Here is a 10,037-nt window from a genome sequence, read left to right on the forward strand (position 1 = left end):
TTTTTTGCTCCCACTCCCACCTCAGGCGTTCCCAATCATCTTCTTTGATTGCATACAGCAAGTGTAAAATTGATGGAAAGGAGGGCATAACACTACACATTTTCTAAGATCAGACAGTCCTTAAAGTGTATATGGTTTTAAAAAAAGGTTAAGAGCGTAGGTGGTTGGGATTCAACTTTACCCAGTTTATGGTCCCTAAAAGGCCCTCGTGCCATCAATTCTGGGCCAGCAGGCTCGCGCTGAGCTCACCTGCCTCTTCTGTGGCCTGCCATTGGCCCGGACGATGTCCACGTCTCTTCCGCGCACGAGGAGCCTCGCACCCGGGGCGCCACGGACCTAACAGCCGCCGAGCCCGCAGCCTGGCCTGGCCGCTCGTCTGGGCAGCACCTAACAGTCGCGGAAGGCAGGGGCAGGTCGCCGCAGCGCGAGGATCTGGGATGCTGTGGGGCTGAGGGTCGTGGTCTCCAGGGTTCGGAAGATCGGTGGGAAAATGTCTTCGGGGCATGCGCCACAGCAGCCGTTAAGAGACCCAAAACCGACACCTTGGAGGTGGCAGCCTGGAGGCATGGGGCCCGAGCATGGCCGGGCTTCGCACGCCCAGCGAGGACCCTGAGGACGCAGAGCGCAGGCGCGAGGCGCAGGGCCAGCCGGCGTCCAGGTGCAGAGCACGGATGGAGCAGCGCGGCTGCGCGGGCGTCAGGGGCGTCATGGGGCGTCGGGGGGCGTCGGGGGGTCTCCAGGGGCGTCAGGGGCGGGGCCCACAGCCACACGGTTCTGGGCGGGGCTTTGTCTGAGCTTCTTGCTTTTCAGGGTGGGTTTGCTTTTTGCCCATGGGTAGGTAAGTAAGTGATGCTGGGGGTTTGATGAAGACTAGAGATGGAACGCTAACACCCCTACTCCCACCTACCCCCAGCCGAGGTTCATGATACACCTCAGGAAACTACTGAAAAGCTAGTGGTTGACCTCTTGTTTACTTCAGATTAAGTTCTAGTTGATAGGAACATGTGTGATAGAATACTAACATCCAAGTCCGCGAGTGAATCGGATCCGTGTTGCAGCACCATTGGCTTAGTAAGGACATCCACCGCACCCCGGATTCATTTGACGATGTTTGAGAAGTTTCTGAAAGCAGAATGGATGAGGTTGAGATTTCGAGGATGATGTTGAACTTCTGACTCTCTATTTCTGTGTGCTGAGTACCACTGGGTCTGGTTTTATGCAGTGTTGGGGAGAGCCAATATGGTTCAGGCTTGCTGTGTAAGCATTCTACCAACCGAGCAGCATCCATAACACAAGGCCGAGGATCTTAGCAATAGCGTGAATCACACTGAACTAGTAAAGGTTAAACATGAATATTATCGCACTTTGCTCAGTTGCATGGTTTTAGAACCCATCATCAAACCCATCTCAGTACTTACAGGGTGAACTCTGTGGGTGGGCAAGTGGTAACAGAGGAGAAGGCAGCAGGATGCCTACCCCTTTTCATCTGGGCCATCGTTTCTTCTAGGCATCTCCTGTGAAAAGGGAATTGGCATTTACAGCTGAGTTGCCGCTGATTCTGATACAGAGCCCAGAGGATAAATCTGCATTATTCTTACTTTTTTGTCACAATGGAAGTCGGAAACAAAATGGAAATGGCAGAAAACATACCGGTAAATTCTACCCTTCTTACCCACCCACATAGGTCTCAGAGGGGACTGTGGAGAAATGACAAGCCATCCTATTAGGCCCTTGCATCTCCCCCCAGGGTATTGAACTAAATAACATTGACATCAGTGAAATACCCATATTTGATGCATAGAAAGTAAAACCACAGTTGTTAGTTATTTTAAAAAAAATCTCTAAAGTACAAATGGGTCACCTAGAGATTTTATTTTTCATTTTCTTTACCAAGACAGTTTAAAGTGTAGAGTCTTATCTGAGATCCGTTGAGACCCAAGATTTTGCATTTCTAAAGTTTCCAGGAAGATGTTATACTCATTAAGAGACCACACTTGGTGACCTAGGTTGAATCTCCCTGCTGTGTAGCATTTGGGCACTTGAAATTTGGCTAGTGCAACTGAGCAAGGAGCTGAACTCTACTTTGATTAATTTTAGCGTTAACAAGTGTGAAACTCCGGGTTCAGCCTCCAGCATGGCTCAAGGGAGGGAGAGAAGAGACTGGGGCTTGGTTGCATGTGCGGGGCGTGTTTTATTGTATTGCTGGGGATGGAGGTCAGGGCCACACCCATGGAAGACAAGTGGTCTGCCACTATCTACATCCCCCCCCATGAGTAATTTGCTTTTATTGGATATCGTTACTCTAGATATAGGTCTGTCTTGGTTTAGTCCTTTACAGTACTTGTAGGAATAGTAGGGACAGCTGGTGGCAGACACGGCTTGTATTTCTTTTTCTCTTGGATCTGCTGATGAAAAAAAGGGCTATTTCCAATTTAGGACTGTAGCAACAAGAACGGTAGGGCTTATCTCTGGGTAAGTAAAGTGAGGGCAGCTGAAGATGGAGATGTATAGCTAGAGATGCAGGCAAGGAGTAGTGTATGGGAATATAGGGTGAGTGCTTAGAAAATTAAGAAGAAACATGAAGGTGGGAAACTCACTTTTAACTGAGCTAGAATTCTTGCTAAAACTGGCCCATGCAGTCCAAAGACTGGGGTCCAGACTCAGATCAAAGCCTGCTAGAGAAGAGGCCTTAGAAGTCTGAGTGAAGCCTGGGAGGTTGAGAGAATTAGCTTCTTAGTCTTTGGTCTGTCTGGACCACAGTCCTTGGCAGTTAACACAGCAACTACAGTTTCTACAGAAAGCAGGAATGCCCACGTAGGGCAGACTGCAAGCAGGTTGTGTGTCACAGGGGCACTGCTCAGTGACCTTAGGTTTGAGCTGCTGTTGTCCAGATTGATCCTTTTTGTCTTCTTCATAAATGTCTAAAGTCGTGCGCGCGATTGAGACCTTTCTGTTGTTGTTTAAAATCTTGCAGTGCAATAGTGTGGTTGGTGGTAATTTCAAAGAAGTTTGTCTAGAGAAGGTAATTAGGTTCAAACCGCCATTATACAAGCAACGGTACCAGTTCGTTAGAGATCTAGTGGATCGCCATGAACCCAAGAAGGTAATTATTGTTATCTTTAACTGTTAAGGCTGCCTTATTAAAGTGGTTTATCAAATATACTGTAAGATACCGGCTCCCTCGCCTCCCACCCAGGTATTTGGGATTACAAACAAGGACTTTGGCATGCTAGGCAAACTGTATATTACTGAGTGACTTCTCCAGCCTGAATGATTTAGGGTGTTGGCTATGACTACAGTACCTGTATACAAGTAGACAACTGTCAGAAAGAATGAAAAAGAGATGTGGTTTTGGCCAGGCAGTGGTGGCGCATGCCTTTAATCCCAGCAATTGGGAGGCAGAGACAGGCAGATTTCTGAGTTTGAGGCCAATCTGGTCTACAGAGGACAGCCAGGGCTATACAGAGAAACCCTGTCTTCAAAAACCAAAAAAAAAAAAAAAAAAAAAAAAAAAAAAAAAAGAGAGAGAGAGAGAGAGAGAGAGGTGGTTTTGTAGGTTGCATAGTCTGACTTCTACTTTATAGGCTCAAGTGATCCTCCTGCCTCAACTTCTCCAAGCAGAGAGTACTGGTGTGCCCAGCAGGAGAAACTTCAAAGTGATTATTGCAATAGGGAGAAGGCCTTAAGGGCAGGAACTCCACGTATTTCAGAGTTAAGGAGGGTTTTTTTTTTCTTTTTTGTTTTGTTTGTTTGTTGTTGTTGTTTTTCCTTCCTTTTTCTTTTTTAAACCATGGAGGCATAAACAAAGTCACAGATTGGGAAAGTCATGATGATAATCCCAAGAAGGACCAGCAACAGCGTTTTTAACAGTGAGGGCAGCTTAATTATGGTTATTCATTTTTGGAGACAAGGTCTTATAGTTCAAACTGGCCTCCAACTATACTCTCCTGCCTCTCCCTCCCAAGTCTGTGATTACAGTGCTTGCCAGTGAGTTCCAGGCCAGCAAGGAGTACACATCGATGATCCTGTCTAAAACAAACCAAACCAAAAGCATCAAACCACCTAAAACAAAGCAAAACAAACACAAAAAACCACCCCCCCTTATGAGTTTTGTTTTGTACCTGAGGGTAACTTTGAACTCCCCATCTTCCTGCCTCTACTTTGCCAAATGCTAGGATTATGGGTCTGTGCTATTGCTCTTGGTTCACCTGGAGCTGGGAATGGGACCCAGGGCTTCAGGCATGCTAGGCAGGCACTTTGTCAATTCAATTCCAGCTCCAGCCCAGCATGTGAATCTGAATGGGGAAACTAGCCTTCCCTGGACCCCCCGAAGGCAGAGGGTCTCCTATCCTGGCTGCCTTCAAACAGAGTTTTCTGTCTCAGCATCCCCAAGTGCTAGGATTATAGGTGGAAGACTACTATGCTTTTATCTCCCTTATCTCGAATATAGAAAGTAGCAATTGTTCTGAATAGGAATGCTTCTGGGTCATCCTTCCCCATAATAACTTTGTTTTCATTACTGATACAGTCTCCCATAGAGGCAGGACACACACCCACACAGGCACAAACATGTGGATGGAGGCCCCCCGAAAAGGTCAACATTAGTGTCTTCCTCTGGCACACATTAGGATTGTTTTTGAGATAGGTTTCGAACTGAACAGGGATATGTTAGATTTGGCTAGGCTGTAGGTAGGATTACAGGTGCATTCTGCCCCTTGACTTTATATAGGTGCTTGGGGATCTGAACTAAGCTCCTTAGTTTTGTACTTCACACCCCCCCTCCCCCCAGTTTTAAAAACTCACACCTTTCTGGCTATGAATGTCTGGCAAATGACACTGTGTCTCATCTATAGGTTGCAGACCTGGGATGTGGCGATACCAAGCTCCTAAAGCTGCTAAAAATCTACCCATGCATTCAACTGCTTGTTGGGGTAGATATCAATGAGGAAAAATTGCATTCAAATGGGTAATACTTCTAGTCCTATGGTTTGGATGTGGTTTGTCCCCCAAAGTGCTTGTGTTGGAAGCCTGAGTGGTGGTAGAACTATGGAGAAATGAGGTATAGTCATAGGTCATGGGGTCTCATGACCGTGTCGTTCTGAGGGAGTACTGTAAAGCGTGCGTGTGCTTGACCCCCTCACACCACACTCCCCTTTCTGCTCTTCTAACGAGCAAAGAGCCAAGACATCTCGGATCCAAAGAGAGGCAAAGTGTGAAAATGAGAACCACACTGAACATTAAAATCTTGTTCTTCCTGGCCTAACTTCCCACTGTGGAAGGAAGTTGCCTGGTGGCCTCGTGTTTAGTACAAGACGAGAAAAACAGGCCAAGTTAGAGTCAACATCAGTGCAGGGGAAAGGTGATAATCTGGGTTCTATAGCTATAGCTGTCAGAATTCCTTTTCTTTTTCTTTCTGTGGTGTCAGGAATCACAGTAAATCCAGATACACCAAAGTAGGGTTTTGAGCCTCAGGGCCCCTCCTTGTTTACCTGGGTAAGCCCTTTGCCACTGAGCCATAATCCAGCCCCAGGGTTGCTTAATTGGTTGTTTGCCACTGTTTCTGACTTATAGTTCTTTTGCAGGCATCGCTTGTCTCCCTATTTGGGGGAATTCGTAAAACCCCGAGATCTAGATTTGACTGTCACCTTGTATCATGGCTCTGTTGTGGAGAGAGACTCCCGCTTGCTTGGATTCGATTTGATAACATGCATTGAATTGTAAGTCTGAAAGTTATAGAAACTGTCCATTTTGGAAAATATGAAGGAACTAGCCTCAGAAATGAATATGGCTATTTGTAAAAAAAAAAAAATTGGTCATCATTTGGGAGTATCTTTTTACTTTGAGTATTTTACTTGGGAATTCCAAATATGAAGACAATTCCAAAAATAGACATTCATATACTCACCACATAGCCAGCTGTTAATACCTCCCTTCTCTTGCTTATCGGATTACATGTGCACTCTCTTCCTCCACACAGTGTTTTATTTTCTTGGAATAATTAAGGGAAGGTTTTATATATATATATGTGTATATATATACATATATATACACATATACATACATATATATGTACATATATATACATATACACACACACATACATATATATATATATATATATATATATACATATACATATATATGCTTTTTGCCCTTGTTTAAAGATTTCATCTGTGGGACTGGAAAGATGTCTCTCTGATTAAGAACACTTGTTCTCCCAGCACCCACATGGTAGCCAACATCCATTCATAACCCCATTCCACGGGCTCCAACTTCCTCCTCTCATCTCTGAGGGCATATGATGGGCAAGCAAATAGTCACATGTATAATAATAAAGAAACTTGTTTGGACTTCTTTTTTATAATGCATTATGTTTATTGGACTTTAAATTTACTTTTATGTGTATTAATGTTTACCTGGATGTTATTGTACCATGTGTGTACAGTGCCTGAGGAGACCAGAAGAAGGATTAGATCCCCTGGGACTGGAGTTGACAGTTGACAGTTGTGAACCATCATGTAGATGCTGGGAATTGAATTCTGCTCCTTTGGAAGAGTAGCCACTGCTTTTAACCACTGATCCATCTCTCCAGCCCCTGTCTGTCTGCCTTTTTTCCTTCCTTCCTTCCTTCCTTCCTTCCTTCCTTCCTTCCTTTCTCCCTCCCTCTCTCTGTCTCTCCCTCCCTCTCTCCCTTCCTTCTTTCCTTCCTTTCTTCCTTTTTTCTTAAGTCTAACATAGATGAGGATGGTCTCAAACTTGATGTATATAATCTTGAATTACTCTGTCTCTACTGCCCTAGTTGTTGGGATTATAGGTGTGAGCTACCATGCTCAGTTTTATGTGGTGCTAAGGATTGAAACCAGGCCTTTAGGCCTTTTAGAGTTTCTCTTGCTGTTGATTTGTAGTCTTACTACATTTGATTGTCCAGATACAGGGGATCATATCAGTCATTCTGTATTTGGTAAGACATACTTTGGGTCCTAATGCATAATATATTTCTGTGAATGCTCCATGGGCTGCTGAGAAGAATGTTTTTGGGTAGAACATTCTGTAGATTATATGTTAAGTTCCTTTGACCTACGATTCATTTAATTCAGACTTTTTTGTTTGAGATAGCCTGTCAGTTGGTAAGAGTAGGGTATTGATGATTCTCTTCTGCTGTGCTGGGGTTAATCTATGATGTCACATGTAATAGTGATTGATAATATCTTTTAAAAATTACTGTGCTGTCTTTTGAGATTATTATTATGCAGTTTCCCCTCCCTTTCTTTTCTCCAAGTCCTCCCATAAATGGTGTTTGTCTGAGATGGGGGATGCGGTTTGCCACTCGTCCCTAGTTCCAGCATCACTTGTAGTTACAGATGTGTGGAATTAGCAACTAATCCCACTGTTGAGTTCAACCAGGCTCACTCATTCTTTACCTTTGGTCCCACTCGCTTAAGCTTTTCCTCTGGGTGTAACTTCCTGTACGCAGTTTTCATATGATCCACTTGAGAGTACATTGGCATAAGTGGCCTTTTACTCTTAAATGTTAAATATAGTCTAAACATATTTATTTATTTATTTTTTTAAAAGATTTGTTTATTTTATGTATGTAAGTACACAGTTGCTCTTTTCAGACATACCAGTAGAGGGCATCAGATTCCATTACAGATGGTTGTGAGCCACCATGTAGTTGCTGGGAATTGAACTCAGGACCTCTAGAAGAACAACCAATTCACTTAACGACTGAGCCATCTCCCCAGCCCTCTAACAGTTTTTATTAGGTGTGTGTGGGTGTGGGTATGTGTGTGTGTGTGTGTGTGTGTGTGTTCCTGGGGAACTCAGGTTGTCATGTTTGGAGGTAAGCACCTTTACTTGCTAGCCATATCACAGACCTTTAAACATCTTTTCTAAGAAGGAATGCTTTGGGCCAATGAGATGGCTCAGCAGGAAGAGGCACTTGCTGTATAAGTCTAGAGACCTGTATTCAAATTCCAGAATCATATAAAGGTGGAAGGAGAGAGCTGGTTATCAGTGTCATCCTCAGATGCATGGCACATGCATGTCTACCTCTCTCTCTCTCTCTCTCTGTCTCTGTCTCTGTCTCTCTCTCTCTCTGTCTCTCTCTCATACACACACACACACACACACACACACACACACACACACACGGATAATAAATAAAAATTACAAAAATAAGGTGAAGTGCTTCCTCTCGTGTAGCCATAGTCCGAGTTATCAGGAACTCTCACAATGATGCCTGTGTTCATGTTATATAATCCCTGTCTCACACTCGAAGCCCAGTTGTTCTGATCCTCACCTCCCAGCATTGGGGTTACAGATGTGTGTTCCAATGCCAGATTGTTTCTGTCAACACAGGGGATCTGAACTTAGGTCTAAGTATGTCCACAAGTGTGTGTGAGTTCAGGTGCCTCTGGAAGCTAGAAGAAGGCACAAGATACCCTGGATCTGGAGTTATTGGTGGCCGTGAGTCACCTGATATGGGTTATAGAAACCAAACTTGGATCCCCTGTAAGAGCAGTCTATGCTCATAATTGCTATACCCTCTCTCCAGCTCCCCCTGGGAATGCATTTTTGAAAAGAGCACATAAGCCCGGTAGTGGTGGCGCACGCCTTTAATCACAGCACTTGGGAGGCAGAGGCAGAGGCAGGCGGATTTCTGAGTTCAAGGCCAGCCTGGTTTACAGAGTGAGTTCCAAGACAGCCAGGGCTACACAAAGAAACCCTGTCTCAGAAAAAAAAAAAAAAAGGGCACATAGTGGTAATGTGCTCTTGGGGCATCAAATCAAAGGCTGCACAAACTCAGATGCTTTAAAAAAGGAATATTGATATGAGTTCTATAGAATCAGCAGAATATCTTAGTTGATGGATCATCCTGAACAAAGCTGGGAGGGGAAGGGTTCAAACACAAAAACAATTGTTCGTGGGTTGAGGACTGTTGCATTATCAAAGGAGTGAGAAATCAACATTCAGGTAGGAATTATCTTCTCCTCATTACATTAATATTCAACCAGGGAAAGCAAAGCCACATTGACTCCATCTTTCTTATTAACCACTTTAGAATAGAACATTTGGATTCAGATGATCTGGCCAGATTTCCTGACGTGGTTTTTGGATACCTGTCACCAGCCATGATTGTCATCAGCACACCAAATGCTGAATTCAACCCCCTGTTTCCTACAGTGACCCTGAGGGATGCCGACCATAAATTTGAGTGGAGCAGAATGGAGTTTCAGACCTGGTAAGTTCGGAAGGTTTCTTATTTGGTTGGTTCTTTGTTTTTTTGTTTTGTTTTGTTGTTGTTGTTTTGGTTGGAACGCTGTTATAGGAAATAAGCTTTGATATGTCTGTCTTACCTAAACTTTTTCTTACTTCATTCCAGCAAGGTCTTCATGTGTGACTTACTATGTAGTGAGAGAACAAGGAGAGCAGAACATTTGGGCAACAGCAGAGGAGTATGTGCCCACTAGATGTCTTTAAGAGGCGGCTGTAGTGTTGGCATAGGATGAGGGCCAAAATGGGGAAGGTCTGGGCTGCGAGGTGACCTCATACCTATGCTTGTGGTGGCCTCTTGGTTTGTGCTCTTTTTTTTTTTTTTTTTTTTTGTGTAATTCCAAGTGTGCATAATTTAGGCTGGTGTCTTTGAGGTCTCCTCATCCACCTCTACTCTTTGCCTGACCCATAGCCTCCCTTTCCTCTTCCTGTGGTGACTTAGAAGCTGAAAATGTGTCACTACCTTTGCTCCCTACAGAAATCGGGCATCCTGCTGAAACATCATATGCCTGCATAGAATGTGTAACTTTAGATTTTTTTTTTTTTTTTAGGTGGCACCTCCTTATATAGCTCAGGCTAGCTTTAAACTCCCAATGCTTCTGCTTCTTCAGTCCAAGTGGCATGCTAGGCACCTGCCACCATGCTTGGCTTAGAAATACTCTGGTTCTTCATATTTCTGAGTTTCTTTTCTTTTCCTTTTCTTTCTCTCTCTTTCTTTCTTTCTTTCTTTCTTTCTTTCTTTCTTTCTTTCTTTCTTTCTT

At 44.1% G+C, this 10,037-nt stretch overlaps 1 protein-coding gene across 1 annotated transcript in view; it reads left to right on the forward strand.

Annotated features, from left to right (window-relative positions):
- The first annotated feature begins 276 nt into the window (after positions 1-276).
- The window catches only part of Henmt1 (HEN methyltransferase 1), a 17,086-nt gene continuing 7,325 nt past the window's right edge, over positions 277-10,037 (forward strand). The window contains exons 1-7 of the mRNA XM_031374649.1: positions 277-658; positions 1,508-1,652; positions 2,975-3,103; positions 4,854-4,966; positions 5,583-5,717; positions 9,065-9,244; positions 9,386-9,458. Of these exons, the coding sequence (XP_031230509.1) occupies positions 1,611-1,652; positions 2,975-3,103; positions 4,854-4,966; positions 5,583-5,717; positions 9,065-9,244; positions 9,386-9,458 (672 nt within the window). The 5' untranslated portion in view covers positions 277-658; positions 1,508-1,610. The remainder of the gene's footprint in view (positions 659-1,507; positions 1,653-2,974; positions 3,104-4,853; positions 4,967-5,582; positions 5,718-9,064; positions 9,245-9,385; positions 9,459-10,037) is intronic.

This window comes from Mastomys coucha, unplaced genomic scaffold (assembly GCF_008632895.1).
Source record: "Mastomys coucha isolate ucsf_1 unplaced genomic scaffold, UCSF_Mcou_1 pScaffold16, whole genome shotgun sequence".
Classification (NCBI taxonomy): domain Eukaryota; kingdom Metazoa; phylum Chordata; class Mammalia; order Rodentia; family Muridae; genus Mastomys; species Mastomys coucha.